General features: G+C 43.2%; 4 protein-coding genes across 5 annotated transcripts in view; 3 read left to right on the top strand and 1 right to left on the bottom strand.

Moving 5' to 3' along the window:
* The first annotated feature begins 1,589 nt into the window (after positions 1–1,589).
* ovol1a (ovo-like zinc finger 1a) lies at positions 1,590–9,962 on the top strand. The gene is made up of 5 exons (XM_069172173.1): positions 1,590–2,075; positions 7,844–8,064; positions 8,255–8,467; positions 8,791–8,935; positions 9,063–9,962. Exons 1-5 carry the CDS (start codon positions 1,976–1,978, stop codon positions 9,407–9,409), a joined length of 1,026 nt encoding a protein of 341 aa, XP_069028274.1. The 5' UTR covers positions 1,590–1,975; the 3' UTR covers positions 9,410–9,962.
* A 1,439-nt stretch (positions 9,963–11,401) lies between these two features.
* Positions 11,402–18,840, top strand: mus81 (MUS81 structure-specific endonuclease subunit). Its single transcript, XM_069172160.1, has 17 exons — positions 11,402–11,475; positions 11,730–11,882; positions 12,352–12,481; positions 13,303–13,385; positions 13,849–13,968; positions 14,091–14,171; positions 14,262–14,350; positions 14,740–14,964; positions 15,042–15,191; positions 15,498–15,625; positions 16,186–16,298; positions 16,599–16,718; positions 16,879–16,974; positions 17,827–17,955; positions 18,103–18,206; positions 18,389–18,472; positions 18,578–18,840. The coding sequence occupies exons 2-17, from the start codon at positions 11,742–11,744 to the stop codon at positions 18,642–18,644; spliced, it is 1,860 nt and encodes a 619-aa protein (XP_069028261.1). The 5' UTR covers positions 11,402–11,475; positions 11,730–11,741; the 3' UTR covers positions 18,645–18,840.
* A 1,084-nt stretch (positions 18,841–19,924) lies between these two features.
* Positions 19,925–25,990, bottom strand: tmem185 (transmembrane protein 185). The gene is made up of 7 exons (XM_069172191.1): positions 25,776–25,990; positions 24,950–25,126; positions 24,493–24,700; positions 23,864–23,947; positions 23,590–23,766; positions 22,862–22,985; positions 19,925–22,530 (listed from the first exon to the last, which is right to left on the bottom strand). Exons 1-7 carry the CDS (start codon positions 25,811–25,813, stop codon positions 22,280–22,282), a joined length of 1,059 nt encoding a protein of 352 aa, XP_069028292.1. The 5' UTR covers positions 25,814–25,990; the 3' UTR covers positions 19,925–22,279.
* A 562-nt stretch (positions 25,991–26,552) lies between these two features.
* Positions 26,553–27,835, top strand: part of exoc6b (exocyst complex component 6B) — a 73,799-nt gene continuing 72,516 nt past the window's right edge. The window contains exon 1 of one of the 2 annotated variants that reach the window (XM_069172108.1): positions 26,553–26,821. In XM_069172108.1, the coding sequence (XP_069028209.1) occupies positions 26,733–26,821 (89 nt within the window). In that variant the 5' untranslated portion in view covers positions 26,553–26,732. The remainder of the gene's footprint in view (positions 26,822–27,835) is intronic. The other variant, XM_069172109.1, reaches the window with a different exon arrangement.

Below are 27,835 nucleotides of genomic sequence, written 5' to 3' on the forward strand. Positions count from 1 at the left end.
AGGTGGTTCGCAGCGGACGTTTTCCCTCAGAAGGTCCCGGTAGAACTCGGTGTGGACAGTCTCACTCTGGGGGACAAATTTAACGGTGACACAACGTCAGAGAAAACCCAGCTGGTGTCTCCTGACCTGATGCGCATTCTTCGGTCTCGGACGGTGAAGCTCCGCCTCTTCTTGAAAGGTCACTCAGAAGCACCTCGCCCGGCTAGTTGCTTCATCGCCGGAGACTTTCCGAAGCGTTTCAACGGTCTCTGTCGACCATTTCTCAGAATTTCACCCCAAAATCTGACGTTTCTCTGCTCCAGTTTCACGTCCTCGGTGAAATCACTAATGTTCAGGTACCAGCGGTCACGTTAACGTGAGGAACTCGGTGATGATGTTGATCAAGAGACGACACTCTGAATACTTCCTCATGGAGGTCGTTGCTTCCTGCTGATGACATTGTAGTGAAGTTGACTCTTGAGCCTTTGACCTTTGACCTTTGGGACATCATCACTGTTCATAGAATTTTTTTTTTTACCTGAAAAGGAGTTTAAAGCTGTGAGTTATGGCCACAAGTGTGTTTTTGTGAGGTCGCCATGAGCTTTGACCTTTGACCCCGGGGGGGAGGGGGGGGGGTTCACCTGACTGTCTGGTGACACTTGCAGGTTGTTTTATGTCTTAAATATGAGGTCACTGCACCGAGAAGGAAAAACAGACAGGAGGGACTCTGTTAGTGATGTCAGAGAGACTTTCTGTCTGCTCGTCACCGTGTTGAGTTTCGAGTGGCCATTGATGACATGCTTTGTGTGTGTGTGTGTGTGTGTGTGTGCATGTGTGTGTGTGTGTGTGTGTGTGTGTGTGTGTGTGTGTGTGTGTGTGTGTGTGTGTGTACGTGCGTTTTTGGGTTAATTACAAAGAAAAGAACAGTGACTGAGCAGTAGGGGACGGTAAACACACAGCAGGGAGGGTGAGGTGGGGGCAAACAACCAATCCCTTGAGGGCTCATTTGAATATCTGCAGATGGACTAACAGCTGTGATGCTGCTGTGTGCCAAATTTACACTTTAACATCATTCAAGCTGCAATGTTCTCTGAACATGATAAACATGTGTGTCAGTGATTCATCATGAAATCTGGACAAGAGTCCTCTGAACTGTCAACGTGGGTTTTTGTTTTTTTTGCTTTAAAAATGGTGAAACAAAGAGATGGTGACCTTTGACCTCTTACTACCTGAAAATATCCAATGTATGGATCTCTGTTCTGACTTGGGGTTAAAAAAAAAAAAAAGGACACCTTATTGCATCTCTAGAAGGAAAGTGTGTTCTTATTGTATAACTGCCCTTTCACACATACATCGTTCCCCGCGTTTCTTGTCATTCTCCCCACACCTTAAAGCGGAATGGAGAAGAGGTGGAGAGGAAAGGCTGAGACTGAGAGGAAGGAGGGGTAAACCGGTTCAGCAGGTATAAAGAGGCCTAACCCACCGCTGTTTGTCACCGTTATATCTGCACGCATGCGCGCTGGCGCCGGTTTCCTGCTTTTTTTTAAATGAGTACCTGCGCTGCCTGTCGACCCACCTCTGTCCTGTGAGATCAGGGTATTTTTTTTCCCTCCTCTCTCTCCCTCTCTCACTCACACTCGCTCCCGTTATTTCAGAGCGCAGCGGGCTGGAATTCGTCTTTACCTGTCCCGGTGGCTCACCTGAGCGGACTCACCTGTGCCGACACCGTGAGACTTTTCTGTTTTTAGAGGAAATCTGGCTGAGAGGAATCTGCTTTAACGGGGAAATAGGAGATAAAAAGCGGGACAAAGCTTGCGAAACGAGGAGAAAGGTGTGCGGAGAAAGGACGGACACCGTCCAGGTTTCCTTCCAACACATCAGTTTCCTGCTTTTTTTTTTTTTTTTTTTTTTGTAACTTTGACGTGATCCAACGTCGCTTCTCTGCAAATCTCCCTCTAAAAACAAGGACGACGGTTTTTTTTTTTTTTAATTGAGCATGCCGCGGGCCTTTCTGGTGAAGAAGGCGAATGTTTCGCCGGGAAAGCGGAACTGGAGTGAGCTCCCTGATCATGAACGAGGGGACGTCTACATCCCAGGTGAGTCCACGCGGCTGTAATGAGCCATAGACCTATTTGTTGTTTCAAAAAAAAAAAAGACCGAGAGAGCAAAGCAAGCGATGGCGGTGGCGGGGTTGCTGTGCGGTTTTTTTTGTTTGTTTTTTTTTTTGGAGGGGGGGGGGTTACGTTTACGCACGGATTTGTGGATTTTACGCGTTTTGGGATCCAGTAGGGATATCAGTGTGACAGCTAAGGTTGAGGGTCCGGTTGGGATTGTAACGGGGATGCAGTCCGGGGCCATCGAATAACGGGAAACACAGCGGGCCGACTTCCTGGAGGCCTTTATGAGACGTCGTGTTGCGTAAAATCTAACCTTTGATATATATTTCAGTTTTATTTCCGTCAAAACAAGTTTTGACCTCATCCTGAATCCTATTTAGAATATTTAATTGTTCAAATATGAAAAATTTAAATTTAATGTGACGAAAATTATACCACAACAGAATAAAAGTACCTTCACTTTTATTTCCTAATTGTCGCTGAGGCCCATACGCGATCAGAAGAGCCCGTTGCTTTTCTCGACCTTCAACCCCTGATAGCAGTCTTCTTCTTCCGCGTACAGCAGATCACTGCACTGACTTATGAAGCCCACTTACAGGCCTGTTATACAGCCCTCGTCTAGTTCCGGCCTATTCCTGATATTTAAACCACTCGACGTGGCTGTGATTTGAGGGAGGTGTTTCATACAGAAGATCATTGACTTTTTTGGTGTTTTTTAAAGACCCAACTCGTTCCTACATCCGTTAAATAAGATGAACACATCTGTCTTCTTGAGCTATTAGTCAACATACTAAATGGATTAACGGCCCACTCAGATAATGACATTACTGTCTCACACATGCTCTGGCTGTGTGAAAAGTGGGAGAGTGACCGTCAAATTTGACCGCGACTCGTGTGTGTTTTAGCCTCCCCGAATTTACATTTAAATGACAAGCAGAGGGAGTGTACCCCTCTCTGTCTCCCAGTAACTCTTTCTATCTCCTCTTGAGAACAATCCCCATTGTTGCCATCGGCGGAGTTTTTTATTGTAAGAACACGCCGGTATCAGATAACAAGTAACGGACTACACCCTAAACCTCTCTGTCTCTGTCACCCTCTCTCTTTCACCCTTCCCCCCTTCTCCCTCTCACTCTCAGTGCCTCTTCCTTCTCATCTCATCACCGTTAACTTTTAATCATTGACTTTGACATCCTCTTGGGTGTTTGAAACCGGAACGTTTGGATGAACTGAACCAGCGTTCATTTTCAGGCAGTAAGAAACAACATTTACAACAGTCTTGTCGAATAACATTTAAAAACTTTAATAGAAGCGCGCAGGTATTTTGTCGGCTTGATCCATGTGGAGTTCTTGGAAGCAACTTTTACGCGCTAAAAACAAAATGATTCAACTATTTGTTGTCGTTATTTTTTTTTTTACACAAAAACATTATGTAACCCCGATTTTTTTAAAATTCAGAATTAAACTAAAGAAAGAACCAAAATTACTTTTAGTTGTAGAAAAATTCAAGTTTTGCTAAAGAGGTCCAAATTTGCCGTGAAAACTTTTCTTAAAGGTAAAAAAACAAAAAACACATTTGAGCGTCAATGCGTAATTACGCGTAACACCCTCACCGAACCCAGCAACGGTCTCAGCTAAAGTTTCTGGTATGTGCCGTTACTTGATGTTCCTGCCTGGCGTGTGTTTGTGTGTGTGTCGCAGGAGGACGCACACACACACACACACACACACACACACACACACACACACACACACACACACACACACAGAGAGAGAGGTATGATAATTGGCATAAAAAAATAGGCGTGTTGAATACTTTTATGAGGCGCCAGATGCCATCAGTGTGGACAGTTTTCTGTTTGTGTGTGTAGGTGCAGGGGTTTATTTTTATCCCATAATCCACAAACATGTGCCAGGGCCTGTTTGTGATGGGTCATCATGTCTGAAGTCAGCCTCTGTTTAGTTTCTACTCAGGTTTTTATCCCTGTTCTTACTTCCAGACGCACATTCACCTTGTTTTTAATTTGATAGCAGAGAAAAAAAAAAATCTTAATATAGAACAAACAAGCAACTGTTATTGATCCATAGATTGATGCTGATTTTGCATGTTAGTCGATTTAACTGTGACAAACACTTTTGAGCTTTGATATAAATTTCAAGTGGAATAAACATGTTTTTATTATTATTATTACAGGTTTTTCAAGATAATATCAAAATGGTTTTTTTTAACTGTAATGAATTAGGATGCAAATTAACAACAGATTTTTTTTTTTAAGTAGTCAATAAATCCATAAAAAGATTGAACACAGTTTCATGACTGTATTTTCATTAAAAAAAAGATCCGTAACCCTGCATCTTCCTGTCATAATAACTCAATTTATAGAAAACAGAAACGATAAAACTGTTTCTTCAGTTTTTAAAATCTAAATGTTAAACAAAATCGTACTTTTATTTCACAAATCAAAACTCAGTTAAAACAAATATGAATCTAAAGTTGGACTTCATATTTGTTGTTTTTTAGGCTGATTGTTTTTTTTCGATCACTTGAATGTGAAGCTACATGGTGGTTAGTTTAGTTTAGTATAAGACACGAGAGATGTATCGATCCTCTCATCTAATTTGTGCCATAAAGAAAAGAAAAGAATTTCCCAAAATGTCCAAACTTCTTCAGGACAAGCTGCTGTCAAAGTGTTTCTTCAGATTTGAGACGTTTCTTTAGGGGTTTCCAGCATCAGTCCTGAGGCTGCTGCGAGGTTAATGTTTATTGGATAGAAGGAAATGTAACGGACCCACTGCTGCAGACAATACGCCTTAAACAAACACACACACACACACACACACACACACACATACACACTAAGATTCACACACCGTGTTTGACCAACTTATCTGCCGAGTGTTGACTCTTTCTCTCACAGCTAAGCGTCGTTAATAAAACTAAAATATTAAAGAAAATGCTGAGCATCACAGCTCCTTCTTCCTCTTGTTGTCCTTCCTGCTTCTCTCTCTGTGTGAGTGGAAGTTGTTCTGAACCCCCTCACCCTTTACCTCCCGAACACACACATACACACACCTCATTCATGGGCTGAGGGAGGGAGGAAGGAGGGGTGAACAAACAATACAAGATGAGATTAAATGTCCAGCCAGCGGCAGTCACCACAGAGACTATCAGTACAGAAGGAGCAATTAAGAAGGATTTAAAAAAAAAAAAATAATAATAATTTCAGGGAGATACTGGCCTCTGAAATCATCCGGTTGTGTCTTAAGTGCTTATTCCTCGACAAAACACGAGAGTCCGGTGAGCTCTACATTTTAAACCATACCTGGAGGGCTTTCATTCAAGAATAAGGTCACTGGAACTTGCTATCGGGAGCGTTGAAAGCTCCTCATGCAGCTCGAGGAGCCAATAGTTGGATGGTCAGCTCTTCCCTTCTTCATCAGAAAGTCACTGAACCCAAATCTCCCCCCCAAAAAAAATCAGCATTTGAACATTTTGACATTTTAAAGTTGCGTTAAAACGTAGATGATGAATTAAATGCTTTATTCTTTTATTGCTCCAAAAAGTCAAGTCACCCACTCAAGTCTTAAATAGCTTTTTCCCATTAATATGAATACATGGATGGATTTCAAATAAGTAAATTAAGCAATATATGTATGAATACGTGTTTGTTTTCTCTCGATATCATGATTAGTATTAAAACGATTCGTTGGTTCATCTGTTTGTCAGTCGCTACAAAAACCTGTAGCGAAAAGACTGTTAGAAAACTAATAAGACACCATAATAATAAAATGTAATGGCTTTGTATTCCATGAGACGAGCTTTTTGGAGGAAATCCCTAATGGCACTCAGTGGTATTGCACTTTATGCCACTTTTTAGCATTGGCCTCATTTTTCATAGCCAAAAGCTTCGTCCACTTTTACATACAGTCAATGAGCCTGACTCATATATTTACAGTGAATGAAGTTGTGTAACATCAGGCTAATTCTTTATATGTTGTAGGAGGATGAGAAAATAGCATTTCCATTCCAGATTTCGTCTATTTGTCACAGAGATTAAAGCTTAAATACAGCGTGGAAATTTGAATTTTTTTTTTCTTTCATAAATTATATGACTAAAAGATTTGTCTGATAATAAAAGTAAACATCCGTTTAAAGGCTGGATATCAAACCATAAATATGTCTGTACCACCGAGAATCAAAAACGCTTGAAAATATCCGGTTTTATTTTTGGATGTATTTTAATCATGTCTGTGTAAACCCGTCCTACAGACCCACAGAGGAAACGTTAACTCTGCCGCCTCTCAGGTCGGTTGTCAGGTCTTCTCAGTCTTTACAGCTCGCTGTCGGGCTTCATTTGCATTTACATTCGGCCTTTATCTGATGGAGGCCCGGCAGAGTTATCCGATTCGCTGTCTCTGAACCACACCTGCCTCTGGGCTAAACACACACACACACACACACACACACACACACACACACACCTCCACGTCTGTACGCTGCACTGTCGTCTCAGTCTTTCTGTCTGTGGTGGTTTGTTGGGTTTTGCTCATGCACACTCTTTATTCTCCCCACAGAGGTGATTGTTTGAGGAAGAGCTGGTGCTGCAAGACTGTCTGGTCCAACGAGTCCAACTGTAATGGGGATGTGTGTGTGTGTGTGTGTGTGTGTGTGTGTGTGTGTGTGTGTGTGTGTGTGTGTGTGTTTCTAGGCATGTATATGCACGCAAAATAAATCGCACTAAACAATGGGCCGAACATGTGCACACCCACGCCCACACACACAAATGCACAAACACGTATTTAACTCTGCGTGTTTGCTAATTGAGAGATTGTGCCAATAGAAAAGCGCAACGGATCCGGCTGCCTGTTGTGAAATACATTTCTACCTCTTTCTGTCTCTGTTCACTTTGTTCCTTTACATGACTCTCACCTCTTTCTGCTTCATCCTGCGTCTCTTTTAGACTGTAGTTGCATTGATAAATCAGCTGCATTTTTAGTTTTTATGTAACTATTTGCCAATGCACACGATGTGAAGTGCTATGAGCCAGAGTGTGAATCAATACAGAGGTGTATGTACTGATTAGAATAACGAAGTAATCAATATTCTCTCTTTTATAGGAGCTCTCAAGTGTTTTAGAAGCACTTCTATGTGGCTGGAGCGTGTTTGAAATGCCAGAAGGCTTTTAATTTGAAATAAGGGCTTTTATTTTGAAACAGGAAGTCATTGAATTCATCTGACAAAATGGTGGAAATTATGATCACTCAATCAATTAATCCGACATTCCTGTTTATCAGGACGTTCTCACGGTTGTAGTTTAGCCAAACATACTGTAGCATACATTTCCCCATAATGCAACGCAATAGCATGTTAAGTTCAAACCATTCTTCCACTCTGCTGTGTTTTAATCTTTACTTCTTCTAACTATCACTTACTACACTGTTTAATAATAAAATAAGTCCAGGAAAACAGTACTGTGGATTAATGTCAATTTATTCTCCGCAAAGTAGAAATAAATCAAGTAAAATCCAAATATTTTTATGAGTTACAACCTCAAATATCTCCATCATCTTTGGCATCTCTGGCAATGAGTGGGAAGTGCTGCAGCTAAAGAGACTGAATGTTGGACTCCGATTCATCCGGCGGCCAGAAAACACGACTCCGGTCTTCAGTGTTTCTTCTTTTTCAGTGTTTCAGGTTGAATAAGAGAACGAACACTGAACACCGACTCTTCCTCTGTTTCTCCCTCCAGTCTCCATCTTCCCTCCGTCCGCCCTGATGATGGAGGTGGAAGCCAGCCCCGCCGAGGCCACGCCCCTCTGCCTCGCCAAACACTCTCCCTGCGACACGCAAACGTGCGCCGAGCTGCCGTCCAGCACGGTGCTCGGCCGACCCCGCAGCCCGGCGGAGGAGAGGTCAGAGGTCAGGAGGAGGTCGCAGGGCGGCTCCACGTACGTCCGAGCCAAAATGAAGGTGAGGAATGAGCAGAGCCGATTTGTTTCCGTGTCAGATTGTCAAATACTGAATTTGTTTTGGCTTAAATCTCATCACTGTTGAACCTAAAATGGTGAAAAGTGGTGGAAATATTGTCTTTATCATGATAAATTAGAATAGTTTTAAAATGGAACTCTAATATGAATAATCTTCGCTCTCTCCATCTCAGGTAACTACGGGCGAGTTACCCCCCGATCCCGCTCTTCTTCCTCTCGCTCTTCCTCCTATTCCCGCTCCGCCACCCGTGACCCCGCCCGCCGTCGCGACGCCGGTCGCCCCGACGACAAGCCCGTCCTCGCCGGAGGCGGTCTCCATGGTGATCAGATCAACAGGTCCGAGTGAAAGTTTGTCGACGCCGACGAAAGCAGTGTTTGCTTGCCAGGTACGAGTTTTAGCTTTAAATCAAAATCCATCAAAATAATAAACGGACGCGGATCAAAATGAAACATCATTTAAAGGTAGAATTTGTGACCGTATCACTGCAGAGCGAAGTTTTTAACACGTCTTGAGCGCATGTCAACTCAATTCAGGTTAATTTCAAGTGTAAAATCCTATAAATAATATAACACGGTCCCGGAAGCGCTTCACGATCACAGCCAGCAGACATGGAAGTAAACTCTGAATGTAAACATGTTTGTTTACAAGTAAAACTCCTTTAATGTGTGTTCAAATTCTGAGGTGAAACGTGCGGTTTGCTGTGTTCAGGTTTGCCAGAAGACATTTCAGTACCAGCGGATGTTGAACCGACACGTCAAGTGTCACAACGATACCAAGAGGCACCTGTGCAGCTTCTGCAACAAAGGCTTCAACGACACCTTCGACCTCAAGCGACACGTTCGCACACACACAGGTAATACACACACACACACACACACACACACACACACACACACACACACACACACACACACACACACACACAGAGAGGTCACAGACGGATGGAGGCTCATTGACGTTTCCTTTGAATTCACCCACAGGCGTGCGCCCGTACAAGTGCACCCTGTGCGACAAGGCCTTCACGCAGCGCTGCTCGCTGGAGTCCCACATGAAGAAGATCCACAGCGTCACCCTGAAGTACGCCTACAAGGAGCGACGCAACAAGCTGTACGTGTGCGAGGAGTGCGGCCACACGGCCGGAGCGCAGGACGAGCTGCTCGTCCACCTGCACTCGCTTCACCCCGACAGCCCGCTGCTGAGGGGGAAGGCGGCGAGGAGAGGAGGGGGAGGGGGAGAGGGAGGAGAGGGAGGGTCAGCCGGAGGGTCGACGCCAGGTTCTCCTGAGGAAGTCGACAGCGACGATTCCGCCGAGTCAGCAGGGCAGTAAGGAGGAAGAGGAGGCTCAGAAAATCAACTCAGGATGAAGAATGGGACCGATGGACATGGAGGAGGAGGAGGAGGTGGAGACGGGTTGCATAGCAACTATATGTAGTGTATATATACATGTATATTTATGAATGTATGTGTGTTTGGATTCGGGCATCTACTTTGTGTAAAGAATGAAATAATGCAGAAAATGAGACTCGTATGTACACAGATGAGCTCAAATGTTCTAATATGGTGCTGCGTCACTGAAACGGACTCTTTAAGACATGTCTAGGTTGTTATCTGTCACCTGAACATCCTGCGAGCCTCGTCGACCCGGTCCGACCCGGTCCGACCTGGTCATCTGGCGTCTCAGGTCTTCACATCTGCCACGAGGACGTCTTCTCGTTGACTTCAGACGTTTCAGGCTCGTCTGAGTCTTCCTACACGTCTCACAGCCGCTGCTTGTTTTTCCTTTCCTTTGTGCTGCGTGTGAATATTATCATCGGGCTTCTCTGTACGGCCGGAAGTTTTTTTTCTATGAAAAATACTTTATTCATTAAAGGGAGTAATATATATTACAGCATGTGTGATTTCTCTTTTTTTTTGTTGTCACGAACTGATTTGAGGTGAAGTACGAGAAGCTAAAAGTGTTGTTCCATAATGAGGCCTTTGAAATGTCTGTTTTCATCCGATACTGGGCAAAAGATTTAGGGAGGTTTCCTCCTGTTAAAGGGACTTTTTCCTTCCCGTTGACAGAGTTTGTATGTAAAAAAAGTTGACAAATAATTCTCTTTGGTTGAATTTTCAGTGCAAATCTTCCCGTATCTATATTTCACCTTTCGTGCCTCGTTCCACGGCCCTCTTCTTGTTTTGATGGCTTCCATTTCGCAGCACCTTCTTGTGTTTTGCAGCTGTTATTCACTAATTACGCTCCGTTTTCAGGAGCTTTTCGCTGCGAGTGTGTCTGTGTGTTTGAGAGAGCGGCTGCTGCTCGGAGGGTGAGGTTGGATTCCTGGCCTCTGTCCGGTCTTGTTGGAGGATTCCAGCAAACTCAGCTTCAGCCTGAGGACACTCGAAGGAGGACTCAGCGGCAGCCAGATAACGGTCTTGAAGAAGAATGTAGTTGCACAAGACGGCAGCTATTTATTTCATGTTTATGATCATATTTTCTGAACATTTTATTTTTTCTGATGCTTCCATCAGTTCATTTATATTCTGAATAAATTACCAGTGATCCTCCGATTCTTTTTCCTCCAGCGTCAAAAATAAAGTTGCAATGACATTTCTCCACAACAGCTGGAAGGATTAACATTAAATTGAAATCCTCTTCAGAATAAACTGTAATGACTAAATTACATCATCATTTTATTGTGTATCTATAATTCCAACACATTTATTTGTGACCAAAAACAAAACACATCGGCCTCAGCTGTCTTTAGTGTTAATGAGCAACTGTTTATTCAATCCACAGAGACTTAATCTTCAAATATTTTGATTTCTTTCATCTTTAATAAAAAGCCAAACATCTGGTTTGATTTAAAAAAAATAAAAAAAATAATAAGATTGTGAAAATAATAATCACAGTTTAGGATTTATGACTGTTCAAGGTTGTGTCTTTTTGTACATTATTTAAATACTCTGTTTTTAATTCATCTTTTCTTTCTTGTACGGTTTCATTTAATTTATTTTATTATATTCTTATTATTTTGTTATTCTGATCTTGTGAGGGAGGAATCACCTGCAATGTCCCTGATGTTTTGAGCGTGTGCATAAAAAGAGGAACAAATAAGGAAATTATTTAATTTTCTCAATAGACTATACGTTTAAAATTGAATATCAACAAAGCGCAACACATTCCTGCTCATTCATAAAACGAATTCATTTATTATTTGCTCACTTTCACGTTTCTTTGTCGACGCGGGGTCATGTTGTTGCTGATCTGACCGCTAGGTGTCACTGTTTAACGGGAGTCTCCCTTTGATCCGCCTTCCGGTCTCGATCACGTGACTGATGTCAACAAGGAAGTGCTTTCGTGTCTTTGAATAGAAAGCGCCAAGCAGCTTCAGCAAAGTGACAAGTTGAAAGGTGAGTTGTGTTACCAGACAGAATCACCACATTATCTTTCTCTTTTCTCGGATAAAAAGAGCTTCTTGTTGCTTCTTGTTGCTTCGTGGCTCGTTTTTTTTTTTTTTTTTTTTTTTTTTTTTTTTTTTTTTTTTTTTTTGTTGCAAACGTTCAAACGAGGCTAATTAGGCTCCGCTAAGGTTAGCTTGTGTTGGCAGAAGTCGTCTTTAAACACGTTATTCAGTCAGTCCGCCGCCTCCTCTTCGTCCTGACAGGTCCGAGAGGGGATGTCCGCTCCGCAGCCGGTTCGGCTGGGTCGGAAACGAGCCCTGCCGTCCTGCCCGAACCCGCTTTTCCTCAAGTGGTTGACGGAGCTCCGGGACGAGGCGAGAGAGAAAGGCCTGAAGATCCAGTACACCTACCAGAAGGTGAACATGGAGCTGCTGGAGTGAAACACATGTTTGAAAGGAATTCTTTACTGGAAGGCAGTTTTAGGGTCATTAAAAATAACAAACAGTAACCCAGTTAGTGCACAAAGTTCTTGTTTCTGATGTGAAATGAGTCCACGTTGAAATGCGTTCAGTAATCACGAAGTTGCACCAACAGAAAACCATCTAAACAAACAAAAAAGGACGTTTAAAAACAATTCAAAATGATTAAAACATTAACAACAGTGATTAAAACATGAAGCAAAAAGCAAAAAATTAGGATAAAAGTCATAATATTTAAGTGTAAACTGTTAATCTGCAGGTTTTATAGCAAACACAAGACAAAACCTTATAAGTGCTGCCAGGAAACTAAAGTTATAAAAAAAAAGGACGTGTTGAGAAATCATCATAAACAGATCATTTATCTTCATTTGTGTGGGTTTTTTTGTGCTTTTGTTTTCCTCCCCAGGCCATCAACTCTCTGAATAAATACCCGCTGCCGCTACAAAACGCCAAAGAGGCGAAGATCCTGCAGAACTTCGGAGACGGCATCTGTAAAATACTGGACCAGAAGCTGCAGCGACACCGCGGAGACGACGGTGAGGTGATGTTTACACGCAGCGGATCAAAAAGACCAGATTGTTGTCATGCAAAACACGAGACAGAAATATTCACGGATCAGCTTCAGGTCGGCTGAAGAAGGGAAACGTTTCTGTGAATAACACATGAAGGGGAAATATCAGAGAGAAATAGACAACGACGGATTTGATAAGAGAAATAGATTATATAAACACTACAAACCTATAAGAATATATTTAAAAAAATAAAATATTTCATTTCAACGATAAAGGTGAAGCGTTGGCTTCAGCTGGAACCCGTGAATCTGTCCATTAAAACCGATACTGATGTACAATTGTTCATCTACACAAAGCATCTTGTAGAATCACATAGTTTGATTTACTCTGAAAAGTTTGACTTCAATCTTGAAATGTCATTTTAATTCTGTAAATATAATTTTAACTTCATTCTAGAAAATTTCAACCAAATTCTTAACAACTAGATTTTTTTCTTCGACACTTTGACTTTTTTCTCAAAATAGTATTTTCACATCATTTGTGACATTTTGACGTTTTTCTTGATATTTCGACTTTTTTCTGAATATTTTGAGTTTTTTCTCAAAATTACTCTTTTTAATTTTAAAGTGGAAATACTTTTCCACTTTATTCTTGACATTTAGAATTTTTTCCTTAAGAGACACATTTTAAAAAGTCCTCCTTATATTTTGGCTCTCATACTTTAAGGTAAAATTAATCAATGTTAAGATGTTAAGATGTTTTATTAAACTTTTAAAGCCGGCTGAGCTTAAAGTTTGTTGAACTAACCAGAGACTTGTGTGTCTTCACGGTTTCTTCTGCTTCAGGTGCTCCTATTCACACTCTACCAACAGGAGCGCCCCCTCCTGGCCGACCGGACAACAACAACATCCTGGCTCCCTCCAGGAAGGTAAACAGGACAATAAAGACAGTTCCCACCAGTTCAGCATCATAATATTTAAAAACAGAGGAATTCATGGAATAAAGTTTCTTTGTAGTTAATATTAGTCAGAAATGTCAAAATAAACAATATTTTCAGACCAAAAGCAGCATTTTCGTTACAATGATTCAATTATTATTAGTTTCCCTGATTGAAATATGACAATAAGCGTTGGTGCACACGATGCGTTCAAGGACACGACGGTGATTTCTGTTTTCTACAGTTTGTGGATGATAAATGGTGTCATTCTGGCAAAAAAACAGAAAAGAAAAAAAGCCCTTTCAAACCTGTCAGCGAGTTCACGTGTTCAATTATTTACTGAGTTAACAGAATCATCCTCCAATCAAAGAATAAATATGTCAAATCTAAAAGCTTTCAAATAAAATGTGTTGATTGTTTAAATGACAGGATGTTAAACTTTCTTTCCTGGCAGAAGAACACTGCAGATGATGGAGGAGGAGGAGGAGGAGGGAGGAAGAAGAAGAGGGAGTACGTGCCTCAGAAGAGGTCTGGAGGATACGCCGTGCTGCTCACTCTCCACAGACACTCTCAGGTTCATCTTTCTACTTCAAAGTTCAGCTTCAGAGTGTGGGTCTCTCGCTCTCTCTCTCTCTCTCTCTCTCTCTCTCTCTCTCTCTCTCACCCTCCTCTTCACCATCGTCTTCCTCTCTGCAGATCCCCGGCAACAAAGGTTTCATGTTCAAGATGGAGCTACAAGCGGAGGCTCAGCCTCTCTGTGAGAAATCCTTCACCGCGGTGAGTTTTTATCTCCGCCGTCGATCCTTCCGTCCGCGTGTCGTCAGTTTTTTTGTTGTAAATTTCAGCTTCCTCTTCGTGTCTCTGCAGCCGGACCTCGGCAGTAAATACACGGCCTGGGCTTCGGTCAGCACTCTGATCCAGAAGAACCTCCTGATGAAGACCCACAATCCCGCAAGGTGCACACGGCAGTTTACTTTCTACACATAACAAAAAAACTCTAAATTGGATTTGCTTTGTATTAAAAACGACATCTTCAGATTTGACTGGATTAAGATAAGAAATTTGACTCGGCATGTTGAAATTTTAAATTGATACACGGATGCCATGTATTTGTTAATCTATTATACAACTGTAACATGTATAACAGGCTTTTAGCAAAGATCCCATTTTGCTGCAATAAAAAATGACTGAAGCGAGCAGACCATTTTTTTTTATCAGATAAAACTGATGTTGACAAAGTTATTTTTTTCATATCACAATACTCAAAGGTCAAAAGGTTTTAAAATCACAGTAATATTGCAACAGAAGTGTCGTGATAATGTGTTGATTTCCTGCTTCGTCTCAGGTATTCGCTCACTGAAGAAGGTCTGACTTTGGCCGAGCGACTCGCGTCAGCAAAGCGACTCGCTGAAGACGACCCGAAGGAAGATGGAGTGGCGGTCGGGAGCAGGGGAGGAGGAGGAAGAAGAGGAGGAGGAGGAGGAGGAGAAGAGGAGGAAGAAGAAGAAGAGGACGGTGGCACCGCAGCCGTGGACCTGACCGGCAGCGACGAAGAGGAGGACCGGATGCCGTAAGTGGAAACCCAAAGACGGGTGGAAATCGTACTCGTAGAGCGTGAACACATCCTCCTCTGTTTCCCCTCAACAGTCCCGCGGAGCGAGTCGTGGAGCCGACGAGGGACGCGGGAGGGACGAGTTTGTCGGGACAACAGCCGAATTCGCAAAGGACGAACGGAGAATGTCTCCTGCCTGGAACCTACGAAATTATACTGTGTGTTGACTTTATCGAGATCACCGGGTAAGAGATACGTCTGAACGTCATGAGGACGTATTCAGAGACGCGTCTGAACGTCATGAGGACGTATTCAGAGATACGTCTGAACGTCACGAGGACGTATTCAGAGACGCGTCTGAACGTCTCTGAATACTTGGTGAGGAAGTATTCAGAGTGTCGTCTCTGGATCGACATCAACACCTGAGTTCCTCGCGTTAACGTTCCCGTTGCTAACGAGCTCGACTCTGCTCGTCAAGCGACAGGAGCAGCCTCTGAACTTTTTGGATCCGCTCTCATGTAATTCCCGACGTGTTGATTTTGTCTCTGCAGCGGCAGCAACCATTGTAAGCAGGAGCTGGTCAAAGAGCTTCAGAGGAACGGAGTCAGCTTCCACGTCAGGAAACTGAACGTGGGAGACTTCCTGTGGGTGGCGAAGGAGAAGGTCGCACCTGTTCCAGGTAACGCAGCCAGGAGGACGATATGACCAAAATTAAATCTGAGCGAAACCTTTTTGAAAATAATCTGCTTATATTTACATAATTAAAGTAAAGAGAAAGAAAATTCCTTGAAGAAGGATTAGAAAACTGATGTGGTGCAACGGTGCAGTTTGATTTGTCCCGCGGTCATGAAACTCCTGGAAAAAGTTCTGAAATTAGTAATTTCCAGGCCTGGAAACGTAATTCTTTCTTTATATTACAACTTTAAAGTCTAGTAGCTCACAAGCTGCGCAGCTCCTGTGCACGTCGGTTCTTCCTACTTTAAAATACTTTAACAAAGTCACAGAAATGGGGTGAAATATTACAGAAAAGTTGGTAAAAAATGAAAGAAAAACAAATAATATGAACCCTTTTTTTTTTGGGTTACTTTGTGCTATGATGTGTTAAAACATCACTGTAGTTACAGTATTAATTATAATAATCCAATTACAGTAGAGATCAAAGAAGTAAAACCAGACATGAGCTGCAACACGCTGTAAGTCTGCATTAATACTCATAAAATATGAATTATGATGCTCCAGGTCAGCTGAGGGCTCCGGCCGGCCGGGAGCTCGTCCTCGACTACATCGTGGAGAGGAAGAGGATGGACGACCTGTGTGGCAGCATCATCGACGGGCGCTTCAGGGAGCAGAAGGTTCGGCGGCCTGGGATTTGTTTTTATTCATCTTTTTTATTTGATCTATAATTGTGTTTTTCATTCTAACGAAGTGACACGATCTGCCTGAGAAAGAACATTTAAAATCTAAAAGGAAAATGATTGTAGTCCGCAGTTTTTTGCAGTGTAGCTGTATGAAGAGGAAGCTGTTTGAAAAACCTGTGGCTCAACTACAAGTTTCAAAAATGAAAAAAACACCTTGTTTCTGCCTCCTGCTACGAGCTCAGAGCTCCGTTTTAACTGTAACTATGAGACGACTGCGGTTCTTCCCTCCGTCAGTTCCGGCTGAAGCGCTGCGGTCTGCGGCGGCCCGTCTACCTGGTGGAGGAGTGCGGCTCGGCCGCTGCTCACCTGAGTTTACCTGAAGCGACGCTGCAGCAGGCCATCGTCAACACGCAGGTGAGAGTCGGCACGCTTCCCGTTTCGGTGCCGGATCGCCGTCCGGGAGATTATTCTGTGTGAATGTGACCTGACGTGACCTCTCGCTGACCCCTCGCTGACCTCTCGCTGACCTCTCGCTGACCTCTCGCTGACCCTCGTGATGCTCCGCCTTCTTCAGGTGGTTGACGGATTCTTCGTGAAGAGAGTTCAGGACGTGAAGGAGTCGGCGGCTTATCTCACCGTCATGACACGATACCTGAGCAGACTGTACCAGGTGAACACACACACACACACACACACACACACACACACACACACACACACACACACACACATTTACCAATACTTTTTCAATGCTTTGTAAAAAAAAAAAAAGAAAAAAAAAAAAGAACTATTTATGAAATTTTTCAATTATCTGTTTATACATTTGACCTGTTTTTACTTCGTGATATAGCTATTTTTGTATTTTATTTGAATTTTAATTGAATTTGAGTTATTTTACTTACAAATATATAGTTGTTTACTCTATTTAAATATTTTATGTGAGTGAATTGTATTGATTTATTTGACTGTTTATTTATACATTTTAGTTGGTTTTATAAGTTGGCATAACTGTGTACTTTATTTTAGTATTTTATTGACACTAATTTTGACCTCTGTTGTTTCCTCATTTGTGTTTCCTGAGTTCTGTTCTTACTGCTTTGAGTGTGGATGGAAAATTAGTATTTAGTTACCAGTTTCTTCTTTCAAAAGTTTATTTATGTCAATTTATCGAACTTTGATTTAACCAGGTAAAAGAAACAGTTGAGATAAAAGTGTCTTTTCGACGGCGACCTGACCGAGAAGGCAGCAAAGTTACACATTTAAGTGTAATAAAATACAAAACAATACGTTATGAGTAGTACAGAGTAATAATTAAATAAAAGAAGATGTTAAATCTACTCAGAAAATGTGCGACTAGATTGGTTTTACGTTGCAGGAGGAACATTTTTGTAGAAAAATCTGCAGTTGTCTTTTGTTTGAAGCTGCTCGAGAGAAATAGGACCGATGATACTTGTTAACGGGGTCATCAGGGAACGTAAATATTCATATATTTCACCGTTCTAACAAATCAAATCTGTTGCAGAACCGCACGCTGATCTGCCGCTCCAGAGAGCTGGAGGGAGACGAGCGAGGCGACGGGGACGAGCGAGGCTTCCCCTCCTGCTCGCTCATTTCTTTTGCAGAGTTCAACCACGGCGCTGTCAAAAACAAGGTGGGTGTGTGTGTGTGTGCGTGTGTGTGTGTGTGTGTGTGTGAGAACGAAGGATCTCTAATCATCACGTTTCCACGAATCTGTTTCAAAAAAGAAAGATAAAAAAGATGTGTGACATGACTTGAGGTGTTTTTCTGTTTCCTCCAGTGTCAGACGGTGAGAGAAGTGTTTGCCCGACAGCTGATGCAGATCAGCGGTTTGTCTGGAGACAAGGCGGCGGCCATACTGGAGCACCACAGCACGCCTCTCAGGTAACTCCTGTCACAGTTTCGTGACAGATGCTTTTATTTTGACAGGTAACAGTGTAAGACACAGACAGGAAGTGAGGACAGAGAGAGATGTGTGACGTGTGTGCAGATTTAAAGGTTGTTTTTTTTTCCGTCTGGTGTGTGACGAGATGTTGCCTCGTTTCTTAAATCCGTCTCGTCCTCAGTCTTCTGACGGCGTATGAAAAGTGTAAGAGTGAAGCAGAGAAAGAGAAACTTCTCTCCTCCGTCCGATACGGGAAGCTCAAAAGGTTTGTAGAGGGAAGTTTGACTCCTGTTTCATTCTGTTACGTTCCAGTGATTCGTGTATGTTTAAGGGTCTAAATGCCGAATTGGTTTCTTTCCTTGTTTTCCAGAAACGTGGGTCCGGCTCTGAGCAGAACCGTTTACCAGCTGTACTGCACGCAGGGATCTCTGTCGTAAATCCAACACTCACCGAGGAACATTTCACTCACTTTGACTCAAGTTCTTCCTGCACGAAACACTCGTTGAGGAGGATTCATTTATGTTCATGTGAAGCTGCTGCTACATTTTACTAGTCATTAAAAAAGAAAGAAAAAACATTCCTACTGGAGACTTTAATGACGATTTAAAAAAAAAAAAATCTGTTAAAAATAATGCACCAATAAAGTTTATTTTGTTTTAGTATCATTCTGATGTTATGGAATTATTTTTTTTCCTACAAATCTGACAGATTAAAAACTGTTCATGAAGAAGATTGTAAATGGAAACTGATCTATTGATTTTTTTTCCCACTGAATTAAAGCTAGTCTGTTTATTTTATTGTGCAGCACAGCAAATAAATCCCAGTCGAGGTGTTTGTGTTCTGTTATGTCTAAAAACAAAGCCAGCGTGTGTCTGTGTGGTCGAACCTGTCTTTAAATGAACTGCAGGAGATGGAGCTCACCGACGATGACGAGCTGTGACGATGATGACGAAGGCTTCCTGAAGCTCACAGGTGACGTTGAAGACTTTGATTATCTCCCCCTCATCAGAGCCGCTTGGATCACACAACCTTTTTTTTTCCCCTCTTTTTGTAGGTTCAAATAAAAACAACGAAGCTGCAGTGAAGTTCTTCAGGACACCTAGAAGCTGAATCCACTTCCTCCTTTTTACAGAAACCTCCAGAGTGTTGATCGTGAGGGCTGCACGGACAGAAGGAGAAGACGACAGGACGACAGCGAGGCTCTGAAGCTGTGAAGAAGATCTCAGGCTTTATGAAAAGAACCGGTACTCAGTTAATCCCTCTGGAAAACCTCGTCAAAGGGGACCGAGTGAAGTTCTTCAAAAAGAGAGCAGCCGGCTCGGAGGGCCGAACCAGAGCAACTGTTGCAGGAAGTGTGTAAGTTCAACTTTATATATTTGTGTATACAGAATAAAAAAACAATATACTTCTGTGGCATGTTAAGCACTTTTAAAGTGAAGCTATATTTGTCGATAAAGTCAGTTTTGTTAGGAAATGTGTTGCAGTTGCATGCAGCTGCCACAAGGTGCTACTAAAGAGCAATATTTCAGCGTCCCCTGACTGAACTGACCTCATTTAAACCGAGTCTGCAGCAGTGAATTCAGGTCTGTCGCTCCATTTTCATCTATGCAAAATTTATATATATATATATTGAAAAAACAATAAAAGGTCAAATTTCAGCATCAGTCCCATAAAATCCACAGAATTCAGCTCTAATATCAAACGAGGGAGAGATGGATTATTTTACTTGTTTTAATATACGCAGACAAAAAACAGTGAATGTTTATTGATTACAGACGATCCACCAGCTATCACCGGGAGAAAACAGCAGGTCGCTCTACACGTAGCATGAAGGGAGAGTTGAAAAAAAATAAAGTACATACAGGATGTCGGGACACTCCGGCAATGAGAAATATTTTTTGCTTTTCAAAATAAATCGGATAAACTTGACAAAATCTGGCAACACACAATCTGAGGAGTTAAACTCAAATCAGAAAGGGATGGAATCTCATAGTTTCAACGAGTGAAAGCTGATATGTTTCAGATTTGTTTTTGACGACAGGATTGTCTCCTTTTCTTAAAACCAGAAACTTTCAGATTGACGTGAAAGCTGCTGAATCAGCTACTTCTGCTGCTTCTCAACTGCAGTCTGATGGAATCAGTAAAATTTTATACACAAGATGTTCTGAGTCCACAAACAGAATTTACTGCACTTAAATGATTATGAATGTTAGTCCAGTTTGTCTTCTTGATTTTTTTTAATATGGCGACTTTTAAATCAGTCCCTTCAGGAAATTCAATTCACGCAATGTTTGCCGGAGCTTAAAATCTTTATCAAAATTCCCGTCATTTTTTAGCAAAAAAAAAAAAAGTCGTCGACAGAAGCTATGCTGAAAGTTTAATGACATAAAGTAGCTTTTCCAAAAATACAACTCGCTTCATAAACAATAATAACTGGTCATTTTCTATCTCCTCCCACCATCAGAACAAACAAAATCCAACAATACAAAGCAATAAAAGCCACTGTAGTTCTTCTGTAGGAAATGTGGTCTCATCATGGGAATGAGGAATATGTTCAATTAGTTTTCTCCACACTTCCCGCTGTAAGAGACAATATATATATTCAAAACAAACAAAGTGTTGTTTTAGTGTTGAATGAATGCGATTTAAAATAATAAAAAAAAATATTCCACAATACAGTCACAGACTGTCTGTTCTGGAAAGATACCTCACTTTTTATCAAAGTAAAAAAAAAAAAAAATGTCTGCATGCTTTTTAAATCACAGTGATTTCCTATAACTCTTTATCAGGCAATTATTCTTTTTAAATTGCTATTTCTTTTCTCTTTAACTTGCGACGTTTGCTAAGAAATTACAAAGCAATTTTTGATAAAAAAAAGATGCCGCAAAATCGATCACAAACACTCTCAGGAATCCTGGAGGGACTGATTGATCATCATCTCGAGGTCGAACTGAAACCAGCAGCGGATGATTGTTTTTTTTAATCTTCGTTGTTTTTGCCTTTCTGACGCTGTAGTCTCCACTCTGGTCCCTCTCACTCCACTGGTTGTTATTTACAAAAACAAACAAACAGGAATACAAAATAAACGGACAGGATTTCTGCTGGAGCACGTTAACAAAAGTGCCATTTCCAGTTTCCACTTTTTTCCCCAGGTCGGTCTTAGACGATACCGAACCAGCGTGTGGACGTCCCTCCTACCGACGCCGTCTCAGCTCAGCTCTGATGTAATCTCCTAAATCTGAGCCAAAATGCAGTTCGAAGGTCGAATCGGAGGCTTGAGCCGTCTGAGCGGATATTTTCAGAAACTACAATCTTTGCAGAGAGAATTTCCTCTCAAAATATCCAAATTTTAGCTTCTTAGTATATTAGCGTGTCTTTGAAATGCACGTTTACACACGGGAACTGTGGACCTCTTAAACAGGAAGAGGATCCCTCCACAGCCCGAACACATGTCAGGAACAATTACGGGCCCAGAACTCGTTTCATTATTCAACGATTGAACCGACAGACCTGGAAAAAAAAAGAGCACAAAAAAAAGAAGAAAAGAAAAAAAAAGCGACCTTTTCCTTTAAGCCCTTGTTTTTCCAGCTGCGTGGTCGACGGTGAGAAGAGAAACAAACGTCACTGATCCCATAATCCATCCGGAGAGTCTCTCGTGGTCCCCATCACAAACCAAAAGGGCTGAGTGTCATCGTCGATTCACTCTTTTAAAAACATAAAGCAGAAGATCTACGGCTGTTTCGAGTCCACACGGTGGGTTTCCCGGCTCTGCAGCGAGTCCGTCTAAGTGTTTGGATCCGGGAGGGTCCGGCTTCCCCTCCAAAGTGTTCCCGTCACCGGACAGTAAGAAACTCAAGAGGGAACAAAAAGCTGTCCGTTCTTTTCGGTTCCGTGACGGATTTAAAAATGAGGAATCTGGGTCCATCAGCGCTCTGGTTCTGGTGTGTTGACCCGAGCCGGGCGAGCTGGCGGTTTCATGTTGAGGGGACAGAAGATAAAAACCAAACGCAGAGTCCTCTGCCGTCTTCGGTTTTATTGGTGAAACGCGAGCCGCTCCGGCGGCGACGCGCCGTTAGTCCGGCATGTCGATGCAGAGCTTCGGCGGCGGGACGAAGTATTTGCCGGGACTCTGCGTGATCACCACGCCCGTCTTCTTGTGGAACATGGGGGCGATCTTCGGCGGCGGCTCGGGGACGGGCAGGTCCTCGGCCGCCTCGGGGTCCTCGCTGCGCTGGAGGTCGTAGGACACGTTGCCGTACTCTCGCAGGAAGGGGAGGAGCTCCAGCAGGAAGTGGCAGAAGTCCTTGCGGATGCCGAACCACCCTGTTGGAAGAGCGGGACAGAGGACGACTTAACGGAGCGGTGAGAGCAACAGTTCTTTACTTCCAGCTTCTCGCTGCTGTTCTTCATTTTTCTGACAGGAAACTGATTTAATTTTAATTTCGAAGTCTTAAGTCGACCAAAAAAAAATCTAATCGCGATCAGCATTTGTCACATGACGACATGCAGATTAAGAGTCGCAGCACTTGACAAACGTTTCTGCAAGAACCGATGTAAAAAAGACGTCAAATGAGCTGATAAATGCTGCAGATTGTCAATTTACACACGAGCTGCATGGAGGGAAAGATGTACAACAATGTCTAGAAGTACTCACAGTGGTTCCCTCCTTTCTGGCCGAAGGTGGTGGCCATGAGCGTGAGCAGCGAGAGCCACAGAGGCACGAACACGCACACGTAGCTCAGGCTGTTGTGGCCGTCCAGCTTGTGCACCAGAAGGATCTGAAGAGACGTATTTAAAATGTTCAGGGAGGTGTCGTCACAAAGTTCTCATCACTGATGATCCCCAAAAATGAAACTGTATTATTCTGTGGTACTAATAAAAGTTCAGCGTCAGTAAAGTAGCAGCATGTTGAATGTTTACGGTCCCATCAGTCTTTTTGATGGTTACTTCGTCTTCGCTCGGCTTCCCTGAACAAACGCAATATTTGAGGGGTTTTTTCCCGCCACATTTTGTCTGATGACAAACAATCTGGTTTTCATGATTAATAAAAAACACATCCTGCATGTAGTTTCAACTGATTTTAGACCACTAAAGGGCCGTTTCACTTTAACTTAATAAACTGTTGGATTTAGTTTGCTAAATGAAAAAAGCACAACAGCGATGATCTAATCAGCGTGTTTGGACTTTGAAAGGAAATTAAAAGGTCTCGTTTAGGCTTCGAAAACGTGTATGAAGCAGATTTAAATTAATCAGGTAGATTATTTTCTGCTGTTATAGCTGGAAATAAAATAAACCCAACAGCTGTGGTGATGATGATGATGATGAGTTTAATGTCCTGGCTTTAGTGAACCTGCCGAGGATATCTCGACGGCGACCACTCACCTCGAAGGTAAGCAGCGGTACGACTATGGTCATCCAGCTGATCGCCATGGTGATGTGAGTCCGCCGTTGCTCGGCAATGATGTCGATGGAGCGGAGGAAGAGCACCGACCAGATGATGTAGTAGAGGACCACGAGGCACAGGAAGGACATGAGGATCCATAGAGGGACACACACCACCTGCAGGACACACACACACACACACACACAGGTGAGGACGGCGTCTTACAGGACACACGTGCTATTATGAACACGTGAAGCGTGACGTGCAGCTCACCAGCCAGGGCCAGCTGATGATCCTGTCCAGCCTCAGAGCGATGAAGATGAACTGCAGGATATTTACCGAACACAGCACCTCCAGCTGAGAAGAGGGGGAGGGAAGGGTAAGGGGGGAGGGAAGGGGAGGAGGGGGACTCAAGTTCAGCACTCTACTCATCAGAATCAATACACATTCATACACAGCTTACTTTGCAACCTCCCTTTATATATATATATATATATATACACATACATATACATATATGTAAAAAAAACATTAACAGCTTGGATGCAGGAACATTTTTGGATTGATTTAAATCATTTTAAAAGGAGCCTAAAGTGAGCAACTACCTTATATAGGAAATTACAAGTATCAGATCGGGACGCTGTATCAGCAGATTCTCGATATGAAATGACTCAGATCGGGGGCAAAAAACAACTTGATCAAGACATTGAAAACATCCCGCCTCAATTCTAGTTTCCAACTTCCTCGATATTCAGACTCCTCATTGTCTTTGTGACACAGAAATAAACAAATCAAACTATCTAACCACAGCTGGGAGACTTTTGACTGCAGCTTTGTTACCGACTTCCTGCTCTGGTCTTTATTTTGATCCTCTTAATGTGTGTACGATGGGGATTCCTCACCTCGAGGGAGCGGTCGTGTCTAAAACCCCAGACGCATGCTGCCACCGAGACGGGCGACACGAAGAAGAGAGGCATGAAGACGAGGAGCCAGAAGTAGTTTCCTCTCGCCACGCGGTCACACACCAACACTTCGAACATCAGCAGCAGGACGTGGAGCCCCACGGCGATCAGCATGGCCTTGAACTCCACGCAGGTCTCCCCTTCGGCCCTGACGGAGGACACCACAACTCCATTTTCATGTCATTCAATTAGAGCACAAACTTTTAAACTACAAGACAAAAACAACAGTCACAACATTTAAACACGAACATAGTTTGACTGCAGTGTTGAGATATCTCCGAGATGTTTTGAAATTCATGGAGATTCGGTCAAACTTGGCACCGTGACAGCGGTTACAGCTGCTCTGTTAAATCCTGCCCCCCCCCACCCCGGCCCATGAAAGTGTGAGAGCGTCTACCTGTACTGAGGGTTGTGGGCCCAGACTCCGGTGCCCACAGACGCCCCGATGATGACCAACAGCTTCCACAGCCATATCGGGGTGAACACGGCCCAGTAGCTCCACTGGATGACCCCATCCAGCCTCAGGGAGAGCAACACGGAGAACAGCAGCAGGCAGGAGTAGATCAGGAACTTACTGCAACAGGGGAGGGGAGGTTTGATTTTAGGAATCAATACAGTGGTAAGAAGCACTTTAAAGTTTGGATGACGAACATAAATGTCAGTCAAGTATTTTTTGACTACAAAAGGTACAACAACAACAAAAAAGAAGACGCGCGGATAAAGACGGACAGGATATAGTGTCACTCCCATCCTGCCCAAGTTTAGATTACTTCATGTGTAAAAGCAGCTTTCACTTCTTTTTTTATTTATTTATTTGTATTTATTTAGTCTGAAGCCGTCGTTGCTGAGGGCCTCTAACGCTGCACTGTGAGTTACCCGTAGTTACCTCGGCCACCGAAAAGCACCTGTAAAGTTTTGATGGAACAGCTGGAAGTGATGTTGCAGCGAGATTTAACCACCAACGTTATTTTAGCTTAGCACGTTAGCCAGGCCTTGTTTAGCCGGATACCTTCTTTTTGTAGCACTTGCTATTTGATTTAGAGGTATGTTTCGGTTTCTAAAATAAAATAAAAAATAAATAAAAAATCAGAATAGGTGTTTTCATTCAGACACGTCAAACACAGACGTGTTTTTGTGTGTTTTCAAACGGACGCTTAGCCACAACGATGCTAACGAGCGCCACCAGAGGTAAAGCGGCTCGCTGCGCTGCAGCTAAACGTTACCTGGGATTGAAGTCCTGAAAGAGTCCTCTTAAATTCATGATGTGGGAACAGACGGTTGAACTAGCTGGAACTAGTTTCCCCCCCGTGTTGTCACCCGCTTCACCGCCGGACGCGAAAGCGACACATGATTGTCGGTCTCCAGACTCGGGTTCATTACGAGCTCTTCGCCGCCGTGTTGTTTTGTTTTTTTCTTCTCGACGAACGCTCCCGAGGGAGTCACGTGACCCGCCGAAGAAAGCCGAACCCTCTTCGGCAGCTCGTGACGTCTTCTGTTATTTACTCCGGACTATTTATATTAATGCACATCAAACTGCAGCCTCCAAAATCAAGTTAATGTCCAATGAACACTTCCTTTTTTTCTTTCTTTCTTTATTTAAAAATAAATAAATAAATGACATAAAATAAACTTTATTTTCTTTATTTCTTCATTAGAAAGGCTGGTAGAGAGCCAGACTTAAACTCCCAAAACTCCTGCATTTTCAGACTTTATTAAAGACACAGCTCGTGCGGGTTACGTAGAACAATAATATAATGAAATAGAAAAACACAAAGTAAACACCTGCCTGATTTAAAGCACAGTTTACTTTAAAACTGCGCAGAAAGCTGTCATTTACAAGTTTTAAACAACATATAAACGGCGAGTTTAAGTTAAATAGTTTATTTCTAGCCTTTAGCAAAGGTTGGTGGTTTTAATTAATCACTTTAAACAGTTTAAGTCGCTGATATTAATGAATTAAACTCCACCTGCGTCTCCACGTGTCTCCTCCTGTCAGACAGGGGAACTCCGCCCGGCCGGGCTGCTCCGGTGAAACATCCACCCAACCCCTCCACCAGTTGGACCCTCCTGCGTGACGCGCCGCCCTCAGACAGTCCGCCCGCCCCGGATCGGCTCGGCTCGGCTCGGATCGGATCGGATCGGACCAGCGCAGCCCGGAACCGTCCAGAGCAACATGCAGGATGGCGAGTGTGGAGACAGCCGCCGAACACGAGCGTATCCTGCGGGAAATCGAGAGCACGGACACCAACTGCATCGGACCGACCCTCCGGTAAGTGCCCCCCCCCCCCCCTCCTCCTCCCCGCCGTTAGCAGTAGGAAGGCGGCTTTGATCCCCCCCCCCCTCTCCCCCCTCCCCCCCCCACCACCGGTTCAGACCCCGAGAAAACTTTAACGGCCATACGCCCATTATCGGACAGCTAGCCGGCTAACTTTAGCAAAACATTCAAAAGCTTGGCTCGTTTACGTTTCCTAACGCCGGTGCCGAAAAACCTCTCCGAGCTGCGCTTCTTCAAAGCCGCTTCAACTGGACCTAAAGTTGCCGACTCGACTCCTGTCATTGCTCAACTTTGTCGCCCGAGTTTGGCAACTTGTCCACGGGCACTTTCAGCAACTTGGGCTAACGTTAGCCACCAGAGCTAACTGATTGACATTCCGCTCGCTGGTGGCAGCTGATCTCTCTCTCTCTCTCTCTCTCTCTCCCTCTCTCTCTCTCTCTCATGTGGCTGTTGTTGTTGTTGTTGTTGTTGATGAACTTTTTATGTTTGTTTCGTAGGAGTGTGGTGGCTTTGAAGTGTTGGCAGTTAGCTGGCTAGGTGTTTAGCAACAGCTCAGATACAGTATGTAAAGGAGTGTGAACACAATGAATGGGACACACACACACACACACACACACACACACACACACACACACACACACACACACACACAGGGAGGCATTTGTTGATGTTTGTCATGCTGTTGACTGCAAATGAGTGTTTAGACGTGTCGACCAGGACTCAGATTTACAGACTGAATGACGTTTCTTGTTCGTGTGTGTGTGTGTGTGTGTGTTTATAACGTGTGTTTTCACCTGTTATTCCTTCTGTGTTGGTCATTTTCTGGACATCATTAGGACAATTTAAACTTCCTTTTGAGGCCTAATTATTGTGCCTGCTGGGAGGTGAGAGCAGGCTGTGGGAAGTGTGTGTGTGTGTGTGTGTGTGTGTGTGTGTGTGTGTGTGTGTGTGTGTGTGTGTGTGTTGTTTTTACAGGCCCGCTCAACAGCCAGTCGCCAATATGACTTG

Source organism: Embiotoca jacksoni, unplaced genomic scaffold (genome assembly GCF_022577435.1).
Source record: "Embiotoca jacksoni isolate LCO1_2020_lvr unplaced genomic scaffold, fEmbJac1.0.p SCAF_51, whole genome shotgun sequence".
NCBI classification, from domain to species: domain Eukaryota; kingdom Metazoa; phylum Chordata; class Actinopteri; family Embiotocidae; genus Embiotoca; species Embiotoca jacksoni.